The 15179-nt window shown below is 33.6% G+C and overlaps 1 protein-coding gene across 11 annotated transcripts; it reads right to left on the minus strand.

The window, feature by feature from the left end:
- Window positions 1-480: 480 nt before the first annotated feature.
- On the minus strand, window positions 481-14932 carry Unc-115a (actin binding LIM protein Uncoordinated 115a). Of its 11 annotated transcripts, none has more exons than XM_081985003.1 (16): window positions 14716-14932; window positions 13373-13593; window positions 13056-13242; window positions 11266-11486; window positions 10237-10326; window positions 9184-9336; window positions 8929-8997; window positions 8622-8823; window positions 8324-8566; window positions 8042-8270; window positions 7814-7986; window positions 5269-5366; window positions 3911-3980; window positions 3554-3591; window positions 3195-3389; window positions 481-2263 (listed from the first exon to the last, which is right to left on the minus strand). In XM_081985003.1, exons 1-16 carry the CDS (start codon window positions 14717-14719, stop codon window positions 2150-2152), a joined length of 2307 nt encoding a protein of 768 aa, XP_081841129.1. In that variant the 5' UTR covers window positions 14720-14932; the 3' UTR covers window positions 481-2149. The 11 variants fall into 11 exon arrangements, with proteins under 11 accessions (XP_081841129.1, XP_081841128.1, XP_081841130.1 ...); XM_081985002.1 differs by having other exon boundaries at window positions 11266-11498; XM_081985004.1 differs by lacking the exon at window positions 5269-5366 and adding an exon at window positions 5690-5766 and having other exon boundaries at window positions 11266-11498.
- Window positions 14933-15179: the final 247 nt, after the last annotated feature.

Genomic DNA, 15179 nt, shown 5'->3' on the forward strand with positions numbered 1-15179 from the left:
ATGAACGCATAATGTCTATTTTCTGGTACAAATTTATTGGAAATAGTCCCTTCTTGCAGTAATGCTCTTGTACTTACTTAATAAGCTCAATAAATCTATTTTCTCAATAAATACACTTCATAAACCTGTACACTATTTGATATCAGGGTCAGAGTGAAAATAAACCTACAATTTGCATTAATTCCTGTATATGTATGTACTTTGATGAATGCAAGTTAAATAAATGGATCGTAAATGTCAGAACGTTGTTTATTGTAATTTTTGCAAAAGTTAAACTGGGTCAAGTTAATGCAAATACAGACATTTGTATCAAATAAAACAATGAAATCTTAACACAATGTGCTTATTGTGTTAATGTCATATATTTCCTTCAGCTACAAATTATTAGTTAGGGTACCTATGGCGAAAATCAAAATAGGATGACATAGCAATGTAATAGATGTTAATTTTTGCCATATACTTTTGAAGAAAACAAAAATATATTCTGAAATAATATAATTTTTATTGCAGAGATAAACATCAACCAAATATATAATCGAACCAAACTAGTCAAATAAACATATAAATAGAACAAAAAAATTTTACACCAGTACTCTATAATATATGACAAAAAAATAAATAATATATACCTAACTGGTAAGAAATGCAACGCGGCCACATAGAAGGATCGGAAATATAATTTAGTAGCTGAAAGCTATAGTCTCTTAAGTTCGTTTTAGCAACCTCGAGATAAATCTAATCTCCATATAATTGGAAAAAAGCGTTCCGAACCCTCAACTTACACTTAATACACTTAACGAATTTGTAAATGGAATTATTTACACACAACTTTGAAAATAGCCTTTAACGTCTTCTTTTTTTATAATGTGTGCTGCTTGTATTTTTGAAGGGCGTCAAGCACGTGTTTACCTTCTTTTATATGTTTTAGTAGTGTCAACATGTTATCAAGCTGTCTATTTGGTACAGGGTGTCCGAGAATTATTACACTCAAGAGCATGTTTAACATGCTGATGCGTATATTTTATAGCAATTTTATTATAAAACTTCCTGTAAAGCGACACTAAAGGCAAAAGTTTTGGACTTCAATGAATGTGTTAAACTGACATATTATTCAACTATAAAATGTTAATTTAACACAATTTTGATAAAGAATACATAGTCTAGTATAAAATCAATCAAGAGAAGGATCCTTGATTTATTCTTTCTTAATGAATAAAATTATTGCTTTTTTGGCTAAAAATTGTATGTAACTTACAAGGAGGAAATAACAAATTTTAAAGATGGTTATTCTATAAGGTCTGGCAACTAAACTTCCTCGATTACTAGTTCGAGGATTTCGTACGAACCTTAACTGAAACTGCCGCTAGTTTGATTATTCCGATAATCAAAATTGTCTCTGAAATCAAAAATTCCACTTTTATCCAAAACTTAAGCCTGAAGTAACTTTTTAAAGTCATCAAGCAGACTACGCTGCGTAACGTAAAAAGTATTGCCTTACCATTTAATAAAACCTCTTATCAACTACTATAAACTTACCACCTAAAAAAATATCTATAATTGTAATTTTAAAAATGCTAACAGCTGTCTTTAAAATGTCTGCGTTTTGCCTCCTGCTCCCAATCTACTAGCATGTACTATCTATACAAGCTTATTATCAATCTAAATTGTGACAAGTTAGCAAGATTAAATTGCCTTGCAGTTTTACTAGTTTAGTCTGGAAGATTTAAAATTAAACCAATTTTTTGAGGTTAGAAGACTAAATGCAGCAGCCTCGCTGCAGTAAATGCAATTTAATACCAAGTTGTGTCTTTTTGTTAAAAAAAAAATATCAACAGTGATCACTGTGCCGCGGTGATGCTTTAGTAAGTGAATCGTGAATGCTCATTATCAAGTAGTCCTAATAAAGTAACAAATCTAATATAGTAGTAATCAGTAATTATTTTAGGCACGATTGTCCTACGGAAATCCTCTAGAAATGCAATAGTAGTGATGTTCAATTAAACAAGTCATCAAACTGTCACAGTTGCAAATACTTTTGTCAAATCCACCTACATGTGACACTGACAAATTGTTTAATTGAGAAAACCAAAGACAATTACTTAAGTCTTTGCGTGTCAGCACAGTCAAAAAGCAATAAAATTTGAAATGCTTAGAATAGACGAGCTCGGCGTTTTAACTCGTTTCTACGCCACTGAGGTAGCCGATAAAAGTCGTGTCTGGCCACCTGGAAGATCGCCTCGAATTCTTGATCTGACAGATGACGCTAGTGTAAGAAAGGTTAAATTAGTGCACAAGTGTGTCAGAATAGTTTTTACTATCAAGTAATGGGATCGTAAACCATAGTGGAACTTAAGGAAGTTTCAATATTACTTCGCTAGTGATTTTATTAAGAAGAAAATTAAAATGAGGCGGGCACGGTCTCCTGTGACGCAGTAAGAGACATTTCACATTTGGACACATTTCCAAGTAAGGACGTAAATTACTCATTCCACAAGTGAGGGACTTTCTCGTAAAATAGTAGTTTTCCTAATCAGTGCGCAAAGCACACAACAATATTTTTTCTTGGAGTAAAACTAACTTTATTGGCATCAAAAACAACAATTTATAACTATTTTATAGCAAAAGGGAGAAATAGATTCATCTTTGGAAGTAGATACTTGGAACTGCTTCACCATTTTTAGGGCTAAAGCTTAAAATTTTGTTACTTAATCCTTTTTATAAATTGTGGATTCATCGATGTATCCTTCAGCTACCGTAGTCGATTTTTAACCCCCCAAGCGTTTTATATCAGTGATTCCTTTTCCGGAATCGGTCAGAAACGTTGTTGATGTTGATAATGACGTTGAACGGGAAAATGATACTAAGTGTGCGCAAAGCAGCTAATACTATTGTTTGTCATCAACTCATTGATGTATTTTGGCGTCAGTGTTTACAATGTCTGCCTCATTTTAACTAATTCTGATAAAATGAGATGGCCTATGTAACTATAGCATAAAACTTAGGTTAATACTTGGATGGATAGGGCACCTGTCCCTTTCTACGTCACAGATATATGGTGTACCAAATAAGTACGGTTTTCACTATGTTTTTTTGCAGTTTTAAAAAAAGAAGAAATAGGCGTACAATATTTTTCTGCGTACCGCAAAAAAATTTTGGTTTACGACCCCATTTATGGGTTTTTACGAAAAACTCACTTCTAAATTTAGCCTGTCAACATCGGCTGGCAGCCGATAATTGGTGATGACCAGCAGATGATAGGGATAGATCTTTGCCGGCTCGTTGATCAACATCTGATGCGCCATGTTGGGGAGGCTGCGCCTCACCTGAGAGCCGTATCCCCCGGGAATTCCGAATCTCCCCACCGCGTAAACTGGACCCAGTTCCGAGTGCTACAGTTTTAAATTACTAATTTTATAATTCCCCTTCAAATAATATTAATAGTTATTTTATAATCAACGAAATGTGTAACACCAAACACCAGTAATGTTTTAGCTCACACCTCAAAGTGACCACTATCTAAACCATAGGAAAGGCAAAAGCATTATTTACATACCATTCGCGTATCGACATCGGTGATGGATCCCGTCGAAACTGAAGAAGAAAGCAACAGTTTTAGTATTTATACTCTCTAAGCGGATAACTGCTATTCTACAAAGTGTTTTGTGGTTAATATAACGATTTGTCATAATTTAATCTTAAATTGCTATAGTTAGTAATAGTTTGGATTCAAATACCCGACTTTAAGGAATCATAATGTACCAAACCATAAAAAATCCATCTATATTAGTTATGCTGTCATGCGCATTCCTTCGACGAACCTAACTCAACTGAAGTAACTCTTTTAAGGTTTGGTTTGGATGGTCGTTTATAATAAAAGCAACTAAACAAAGCTGCGTACAATAATACTCACTGTCAGATTTTCCGGAGCTAAAATCGGTGCTGTGGGTTTTCACACCCATTCCCGCGAATGAATAGTCGCCCTGTGGATAGACATTTAATATCAATTACCACACTTAAGCCTACCATTGGTCGTGAGCAAATGTAAAATGTCGGAACGAAACAAATTACATTTACTTCTGCCGGTGATTCAGAGTGTGTGTCATAAATGTGCAACCAATTGAGTTTGTTACGTGCACATCTACATACCGACACAGCTCCAAAACCAAAAAAATACGATCACACAAAATGTTTAAACACAAAGTTCATGTATACACAACGCATTGCTCTGTGCTAGGTAAATGTACTATTTTGACATGCATTCAGTATCAGAAAAAAAAACTGAAAACATGGAATAATGAGTACTATGCATGCGTTCAACCACAACCTACTACCCGGTTAAGTAGTTACAGTGTTAATAGGAAATATGCAGTACTGGACAATTGATTGGCTTCTGTTGTAAATTATTTATAAAATTTGATAAATTGAGGCAATGACAGATATCTGACATGCCTAGAGAATTTCATTTTGCAGAAAGTTGTGTCCGAAAATGCGTTGTTACTGAGATACAGGGTGATAAAGTTTTATTACATAACTTTATTCATTCTTGAAATAGTAATAATTTTTCTACATACACTACTCTTTAGAATCTCCATAATTACAATGTACACATTGTAGTGAAAATGTACACGGTGATACTTTTTCAGATCCTCAATCCTCATTTTACCTTCTTATCCCTTCCTATCCTTTTTTGTAGTACTTTTTTTAATTTAGACCTTTTTTTGTCTTTTGAATTTTTTCCGTATCGTTACTTGTGTTTGTATGAATTTCGAGTAGTATCGAACATCAGTAAAATGTTTTCTTTTTCGGATCAATTACATAGATTCTTCACTGTAGGAAACTACTTAAAAACAGATGTTTATTTTCAACGAAATTATTTCTATTCAACTTCATTTTAATCCAACCAATATTGTGACTTCAACCTAATTTTATTCGATTTTTCCTATACATTATAAACTACTCCAAGGAATTAACTATGTTACTAAGCTTTAGAATTAATTTTTTCTCAAACTACTAGCCCGATTGTACTTTTCTTTTTATGTATGGTTATGAAACTTTTGTCCATTACTGCATATTAGGTAAATCAATCAATTATTAACACCAAAAAAGATAGAACAGGTTTGATCGTTATTCAATCACTAAAATACACACAGCGATCAATTTCCAGATGAGTTTTTAATAATTTACACTGTGAAACTCATCTGGAAACATCGCCAAAAATCAACAAAGTATCAGAATCACACATCACTAGCACCTCCATGGGCAACTTACAGGGATATGAGTGTAGCTACCGGCTGACGATGAGAAAGTATGAGATCGAGGTGCCAAACTGTATCCTGGTTTTGGAATGTGTCTCAGAGCACTCACAACTAGCAACAAAAAGCAATAATGACAAGTTTTGGCAAATTACACACACTAGTAAAATCAAGTGAGCGTGACACCTACTCCTCAATTCTAAAGAGTAAGTATTTTATAATTGGCTGAAGTTTTGACGTTACGGTTAATGGAAAAGACAGTATACTGGTCATACATGCCTGAAAATTAAACCTGACCTTACAACAGTCGCAGAAACCAGGCGGATTCTAGTTTGTCACACCACAAACACTCATTCACACACATTTGAGGCTAAACAGTTGAACTTCGTGTTTAAAGGCGCATATTGGAAGACTGCTGACTAAATACATCTACTTACATATCCGTTTCCGGTGGGCAAAGTATGGGCGCGCAATCCGTAACCAGGTCTCGGTACCATTCTCAAAGAAGATACTACTATACGGCAGGCCAAATAAAAAGAAAATGCACGAATAAAACAACCAAAAATACACGCAAAAAATAATTAAAAAAAAATAAATCATGCTAAATAATAATGCCAAGGCTTTTACTGCACAGTTACTAATTAGAGACAAGCAAAATGCCACTGAACAACAGATAAACACGACGTTATAGGGTTATATTATAGTTATTATGATCTCACCTTTGAGGAGGTTTTACAGCCAACTGCAGATAAACATTAAATTTTGCTTATAACCGATTAAAACTCATATTCGGAGAAAAACAATGACAAGAAGAGAGAAACAATGACAAAGACGCAGCAAATATTAATCACTTATGAAAGTTCCAATTTTGCCAAACGTTGTTTATAATGTTTCTCTCTTCTTACTATTGAAGGATTCTTTTCTTTTCCACACCTGTATGACTGAAATAAGTGAAGTAGTTATGATAAGTTATTAAACGAGGTTATGTTCTTAGATCCCTTCCGTTTCAGTGGACTCACTAAGTAAAGTTCTGGTTTATTACACTTAAAGTAAGTATTCAGAAAAAAAAACAGTAATAATAAAGTCAAATGGGAAAGTGTTTACTTAAAAGAAGAATGTATCTAAATTATTGGTAAAAGAAACTCTAAAAATATGACAAGATAGTCAATATAAGGAAAACCCAAATACACAATTATCGATTTTACATTGGACCTACTGAGTTGAGAGGGAGTACATCAAACACTGAAATACTGATACTAATTGAAGAGCCAGGTGAAATAAGGATGAAAGTCCATTTTTCTTTTTATGTAAGTATCTAGAATTCATATTATTAAAAGCAAACAACGCTTCCAGTACCTATTTATAATGGATTAAGAGACAAAAGATAATACTTAATGTCCACCTAGACTAAAACTAAAGTAGTCAAGTAATCCTGTTTATTTATGTATTTAATTGTGTTGCTGTTATTACGAGGTGAAAGAGCAGTTTACGATCAATATTTTGGGCTTCTTATAGTCGACTAATCCCCAAAAATGGCGAAGTTACGCAATTTTCAAAATTTTGATAAAATATAACAGAAACGATTACGAAAACGAGTTACGAAAGTTTGCAAAAGACCAACAATTTTTAAAATGACTTTTTACATCTAGTAGACTAGGTTTACACCCACTTAGAAACGGATAACTGCAATCACAACTGGCAGAGCGTTAGTTTTAAATTATGCTGTTTTTTGAACACCCTGTATATGTTCTATCGTTTTGCGGTTAACACAGGATGAAAAACCAGTTTAAAACGAACACTTCGAGCTTTTTACAGTAGCTGAAACCCCAAAAATGCAGGAGATACGGATATTTAAACATTTTGATGCAATTTTTAAATATAAAAGTAAAAAAAGTCGAACATCTCGGAAACGGTAATTTTGCAAGAGACTAAACATGTTCAAAATGCAGCTGCTAAACTTGAAGATTTACAGAAACTGTTTAGACTTTGTCAGGAGACCCCACTGTATTACTTTTGCCTACCACATAAATAATACTTTGAGGCATTAGTTCAAACTTTATAAAGACATCAACATATAATACATCTCGTAATTATTACAAGACAAAGGAGGAAAGAAAGATCAAAGTTACTGGTCATTTATTACGGGACTATGGTGCTTATCAATTATTCTTTATTGATATAATAATACTTTCAAAAATACATGTTTTGTAGTTCAAAAATTAAAGATTTTTTTTAATTTAAGTCTTCTCGGACAGCACTTTTTTGGACATTAATCGTTATTCCCACCCGTTCTTCAATTATCAACAGTAATATGACAAATGTCTTTAAAATTGCTCTAGGTCAAAATTGAATTTGAGTATTAATAAAATAAAATTTATCACTAGCTTCCAGTTTCACATTTCTAGTAGAAACAAACTGTTTAACCTCAATAATGAGAATTTAAATTTTCATTTCATCAACAACATGGTCAAGTTCATATATGCAGCATTAGCCTAAATCACATTACTGTCAGTAGTTTATGATGTGATTTACGCAAATGCTAATAACGACTCAAAACTCACCGTTATAATTCCATCCTCCGGGCCTACTCATCGACGACGACCGACAACTGAAAGAACGATCGTACTCGTCTTCGTCGAAGGGTTTGGTATGGTCCAAGTTACGTGACGGGCTGGCCCCAATTGGATTATCGTACCGTAATCTGTACGTCGGTTCTTTATTGGCAGAAGGCGTCCTAAAACCAACGAAAGTTGAAATTTTAAAAAAATCCAGACTACACACAACGCCACCTGGATGCGTTTCTCGGATCTAAATTGGCGGCCTTCCACTGCTTGAACTTCTCTCTCTCTTTGACGTTCTTCAAGAACACTTTGCCGATGCCGCTACCCATTTTGCTCAACTCTTCTTCCTCTTTTTTTAGTTTGATGTCCTGAATTTCCTTCTCGGTTAATCCATCTAAGTCATCGTCCTCGGACTCGGCTACGCCTTTGTAAGTGTCCGACCACCTTTTTCTTCTCTCTACATCACCATTTACGTCACACAACATTAAAACGTAGTGTTTTTGCACTTACCCGGATCCGTGTATGGATAGGGCGGAGCAGGAAAATCGTCCCGTTCGATTTTGGGTGGCTCTCCCGGCAAGGGCGGTTTGGCTCCTGGATAATGGCTAAGTTCAATGGGTTCCTCGTTATTCATGTGCGGCGATTTTGGTCTGGGCGTTTCAGTCCGTATGGAGTCGACCAGAACTTTCATCGCCGATCGGGAACCGTGGCGTTTACCACCAGCTCCAGTGGAGGAACGCAAAGAATTTTGAGCTACAAAAATCAAAACATAAAAACAAAATTTAGTTTGCGGATGATTTTTGATTACATGTTGGTCTGTGAAAATGTGGCGAAGTAGGCGGCTTATCATAAGGATCTATTGGCTTCCGTAAATAACCTAACGTAGGCTCGTCAGTCAGGTAACTGTACGTGTATATTCTAGAAATATCATCTGCGATAGTGCCTGATTTGTTATAGTCCCTTAAGATCAATCCTGGTGAAGGTGTTCTATATCTTGAATGACTGTAATGCTACAAAATCCACAACCTATAAGTCTAAATAGTGCCTCTAGCGGTATTTATTGCAAGTTCAACAAACCAAAAAAAAAAAAAAAGAAATAAAAAAAGATCACAAACCTTTCTGGACATGCTGGTAGGGCTGTACAAGGAGCCATTCAAACTAGATGTGCGCGATCTTAAGGAAAACTAAAATAAAACCATGCAAAAACAAGAACAATAAGTGTCAGCGATCACAAGCCATACAGTCATCTACCCCCCATTTTTGTGAAATTGGTTAATAAGACCTTCCCATAAAAAAATTGAAAAAACAATGGGACTTTAGCGAAAAAAAATCGAAAGCAGTTAAAACCAAAAACACATCAATATGCTTACCTGCAACTCGCTAGCACCGCTGGTACTATGCCTATCATAGTCCTTGGTACTCATATCCGTGTCGGTGATGTTTCCATTTTCAGGGCCGTTCAAAATCAACCCGTCTTCCGCTTGAGGGCCCGGACCGCATCTTGGATGCCAAACGGCTCCTCCCTTAATAAAGAAAATATAAGAAGCCTTAAATACTGTGCATATAAGATTTTAGATAGTTAAAGAAGCATACAAGTATCTGAAGTCCTTTTAGAGATACTGCATTTTGGTGTAACATGTTTTTTTCAAATGTTTATAACATCCAATAACTGAGAAAGTTGGGTTTAAAGAAAGGGTAGAAATTGACAAATGTCATTTTAAGTAAGATGATGTTTGTTAGACCTCCACAGAATTTTGACATTTTGCCCTAGAATATTTTTTTAAGGGTTATATGACAATTTTTCATGCCCTGTTGTCCAGTAGCAAAAATATCTGCTTTCTTCTTGTCAAACTATTAGTCTTTGTACATATTTGTATTCTCATAACCAAACTAGTTGTATAACAATTATGTCTTTACAATATGTTAAATCAATACTTTATTTTAGAGTTTAAAAATCCATTTTATATTATCATGTTTTCAAACTGGACCAATGCACATTATCTAGGAAACTACGCTAGAACTCTAGGTTTTTCAAATGAGTGGTTAACAATTCTTTACGAAGATGTGACGTGTGTGAAGATGAGAGATACTGCAAGGGTAAGCACAAACCATATTTTTATGAATAGTTACGTTTTCAAAAAAAAGCTAAATCATTACAAATGTGTTGTAAATGCCTATATTTGACATGATAATTAATAGACAAGTGTTTTGAATTTTAAAAATCCGAATTTTTCTAGAACAAACAGTAACGTATTTAGCCGTTAATTATAAAGTAAAACAAAACGCAGCATTAGCTCCACAAACCTATTAACACATAAACATCGCCATAACTAATTATCAACATAAATCTTACATAACATGGGATTATATTAAAATTCTGGTTGATAGAAATATAACTGTAGGCCATAATTCATTTAGTTTACCTGTAAATACATTTCCTCTCCGTCTCCGAACGGATCTCCACATTTCGAACATCTGGCGCAGGTCGGATGAAAATGGTGATTATCTCCCGCCTAAAATACATAAAAAATACTTTTCTTCTGAAGGAAATACTAAGATCTATGTAGCCGCAAATATTTCTGTACAGTTAGGACAATATTTCAACTTTCTCATTAATTCTTCAGCAGTTTAATTTAAGTAGATATTAAACATTTGAGATGTTATATAAACTACTGTCAATCCTCAAGCTAATGTGGTTCTTGTCAAATACATGACCAGTTTAAATAAAGCTGGATATTTGCTATTACAATAATTATACCAAATTTGTTATCATTTAGTTAGAAAGAGTATTTATTGTGTTGAACTTTTGAACCTTAAACTACAGCAAATATTTTAGAGTTTAGGAATATGAAGAGTGTAAACGTGACTATGCGGCTAAAAATAAATGTCCTTACCATTATAGTAAAAATATGCGAATATTAAACACTAAGACACGAGCTCACCTCTCTAGTTTAGGTAACTACAATAGTTGATGATAATTACCAAAAAACGTGTGAGTGATTGTTAATAATTGTCTGATAAGACCATGAATTGATAATTTTAATAATAATTCTGAAACCTTACAAGCCACTTAAAAAATTTGTATGGCGATTTTTATTTTAGCTAACTGTATTGTAGTTTACTGCTACAGACACTCCTCCTTAATTAATTATTACGAAGTTGCATTAAATAGAAAACAATTAGGGTACCACAACAGTAAATTAAATTAAACGATGACATCAGTCACCTTGTACGGTTCACATTATGGCTCCACATAGTTCGTTAATTTTTGTTTATTTTTAGCGTTTTACTCATTACCAAATAGGATTTGGGTAATCGCGCACACATTCCGCGGTTAATATCATTTACTACAGTCACTTTAAATAAAGTAACACTTTCGTATAATAGCCCTAGTTAAACATGTATGTGCTTACACACAATTTCAAATAGGTGTTCAGAATGTTTACACTTACCTGCAAAACTTTTCCACTTATGTACCTATTACAATAAGCGCACTTAACACCAAATTGCTTTTGGTAATCTCTTTCGCAGTACGGCACTCCATCCTTTCCCATATACTCTCCATGGAGTACGGAGCCGCAAGTGTGACACTTAAAGCACCAAATATGCCAACTTTTCTCTAGGGCCACTAGTACTTGGCCTTCTTTAAGATCTTCTTTGCATCCGGCGCATTCTGAAAGTTCACCTGTTCTTAGTGTAGTAGTCCGTGGAATCGAATTTAATATTCAAATTAAACACACTGTATTGAAACAGCAGTTATTCATACAATATTATGGTAATTGATATTCAAAGTAGGAAAATAAAACTATAAATTTCAATAAGCAACGTGGGTTAATTGAGTTATTGACTTCATATCGAATATGAATGAGCTATTACTCATCAAGTCAGATAGGTTAAAAATGGTAGAGTTCCGTTTTTGTTTTAACTTATCACTATAAAATAATTGTCAGTTAATTAATTCAATTTTTTATTAAAACACAAAAGTGCCGTTAACATGATTTAACTAATACTGTATAAATTATAATATAATTTTATTGCATTTGAGATTATTGCAATACTGGTGAAACACTTCAATATTAGATAAGGTTCATTTAATTATTTGCCCAGAGGATTAAAACTGTCATCAGTATTTAAATATCACAATATTAATAAATATGGGAATCATGAATTATTTAACCTAATCTACACTTCACACATAGAAACAAATATGGATGATTAAACTAGACAAATAGACATGTTACAAGAAATTAAAAAACTTGCAGACAAAACAAGGAGTTATATTAGAATGTAAACCAAATACCTGGTGAAAAATTCAAAACTACTTCAGATGTTTCTGTCAATTTGTTTTAATTGTTATAAAACCACAATTTTCCACTTAATTTTGGTATTAATCAAAGCTTGCCCAGTGCAACATCGCAATTAGAGCCAAAGCAATTATAAATCAATTAAGACTTATGGGCTTCATCTTTCTTCTAATTAAACTAATTTAAAACATACATTTTGCAGTAAATATGATGGGTAAATGGATTTTTAATAGGTTTATTCCCAGAACAATTACTTCAATTAGTTCAACATAAAATTGGTTCAATTTTGAAGTTTTTTCTGTTTAAAAATCATATGTATTATTTTATCACCTTTTTACCGGTATTTTTTAGATCATACACATCATCTCAAAGGACAACAAAACGAATTATCACTAGCACCAGGCAAGAAATTAAAACTTCAAATTTTCAGATTTAAGCTTATCATACAGGGTGTTTTTTAGCAGGTACTCAAGCTTTTACTTCCCAAGAATAATGTGAAGCTTTAGAACTCACAAGTGAAGCTTATTATATGATCACATCTTTAAGGTCATCAGGTGAACTTGACATTTAAACCCCTTACAAGTTTCAGGAAAATAAAACCATCAGGTGGCATTGAAAACAAGCAAGAGGGACAAAAAACACACAAAAAAAATCACAAGTCATAAAATAAACTAAACAAAATGAGGTAATATGCCACAAAAGGAAAGTTGCACCACTTAACTCCATTCAAATTTATATTCGACACCACAAACATGGTCAAAATGTTTTACATTAATATTTAACATGTCAATGAGTAATACTGGTTTAATTTACATTTATTTGCTGGACCGAATTCTAATGAGTTATTTAACAAAATGATCATAGGCTCACTCAAGTAGTAGGCAGGGTATTAACCACAGAAGGAAGATGATGTAATTGTTTTAAATACTGAAACTTACCATTTGGCAATGGACTGGTGGCTGGACTGGTTTTTGGGGTAGAATCTCTAATTGGAATTTGCACGCATTTTTGACAGAGCACCTCTTTTCCAGTGTAAGTCACTTTTTCCCCTGAAGGGAAGGGTTGTCTGCATCTGGCGCATGTGAAACACTTTTGATGGTAGGTTTTTCCTAAAGCAGTAACCACCTGAAAAAATTAGTATTAGCACAGAATCTTCTCTAGCAAACATAAACCCAATCAAAATCTAAACAGTGCCTATATCATGAGCCATTTTGGAACTGATAAACAAAAATTTCAGAAAATATTAAACACAAACCTCTCCTTCCACATAATCACCACAAGCTGCACATTTAGTTCCAAAATTTCTTTGGTAATCTGCGGTACAGTAATAAGCACCATCTTTACTGAAAAATCCACCTTGGGCTAGGGAAGACCCACAGGCTTTACATTTAAAACAGCCAGTATGAAAGTACTTGTCTTGGACGCGCAAAACTTCTCCTGAACACTTTTTCTTGCAGGCCTGACAGTATGTTTTGCCTGTAAAAAGCCAATCAACTATTTATTTTTATGTAATATCAGAAGTAAATGGATTTATTTTAAAACCAGATACTTGCCCACCCCTTTTTAAGTTTTTGTTTGATCTGAATCCCTATATCTACAACCTGACAACAAGCAAACAAAATACCATTTTCTAGACTGTGCTAAAACTCCATTAACAAACAAACCTCACTTGGAATCTCATTTTGTTATCTCACTTTCTCCCATTTATGCAACACTGTATTGTTTGCTTGGATTACATAAAAACTCACTGAATATGATGACAATTTCAGCAAGCACATTTTAAATTAATACAGATAAAATAATGATTATCCTACTTTGATTTGACTGGCAATTTTCAAGGTTTGGTATTTTTAGTAGCTGAATATTTCTAAACATTTACTAACATTTCAACTTCAAAGTTTGGTCAACAAAACTAGCCACCAAATAAATTTGTCCAATCAGACACATTGCCAATAATTACAAAAAGATATATTCAGTCTATGTGTTTAAAAATGGAACTTCCACTAAAGCTGTCTTTACCCAATCTCAGCAAATTTGCAGTTTCCATAACTATACAAGCTAAGTAATTAGAAAAAACTCTTACTTAGCAAAATGTAAAAAACAGTTTGGATATTACCAAAAGAATATTGACCCAAATAAAGAGCTTTACACTACCTACATTTTTTTTAATTCTAAGCATCAGACTGTGAAATTATGTAGATACAGTTCAAGGTTGAAGACAGTTGTTGTAATAAGCATTTCTCCATGTTTTAGAAAGTGGGAGTTATTACCAGCAATAGTTTTAATTACTCTTAAATGAGTCCATTAAAAATAAATGTAAAATATGTTGTTGAGTGATTCTAAACGTTCTTAATATGAATTATTGAGGTAGAATTGCTTCTGATTGACACTGATCTGAACCACATAGGTACATGTAATTGATTCAATTATGTATTATCATTTGGTTGCTACTTCAACTGTACAACCAGTTTGTAGAATGAGTCAACAATCTTAGGAACATGTTATAAGTTCAAGATTAGCGATCGGTTATAGACAAAGTGTACTTTCAAAAGGATATTCCCACCTACTACATACTAGTTAATAACCCAAAAAACTTACCCATTTTGTAATATACCGTGGGGCCCAAAATCGATCCGTAATCACCAAATTAGCATCACTCGACCGCGACACGTGTTAAGTCTAGTAGCAACGTGAACAACTTTAACACAATTCGAAAAAAATAAATAATTTATGTTGTAAAAATTATCGGCGAAAATTAAACAATGGGCGAGTCCAAACCCTTGACAGATCCGACTGACGCCGGCAAATCCGTCACTGCGATGAGGGCAGCACTGTTCTTGTTGATTGTCTGTCAATAATTAAAAAGCACTTCTCTTCTTCTCTACTTATTATCCAGATAAAAGTAGTTTTTTCGCTTTTACCGTGACAAAGAAAATTATCTAGCAGCAAAGAGTTTAACATAATCACAGTACAAAACCCTGACAATTTGCTAAATAATACAGTTTTCGAATCAAGCACAATAGAAGAAAAGAAGTAGTAAACTAATGACACTGACCCTGTCA

This window comes from Ips typographus, linkage group LG8 (genome assembly GCF_016097725.1).
Source record: "Ips typographus isolate SLU linkage group LG8, UJ_Ityp_2.0, whole genome shotgun sequence".
NCBI classification, from domain to species: domain Eukaryota; kingdom Metazoa; phylum Arthropoda; class Insecta; order Coleoptera; family Curculionidae; genus Ips; species Ips typographus.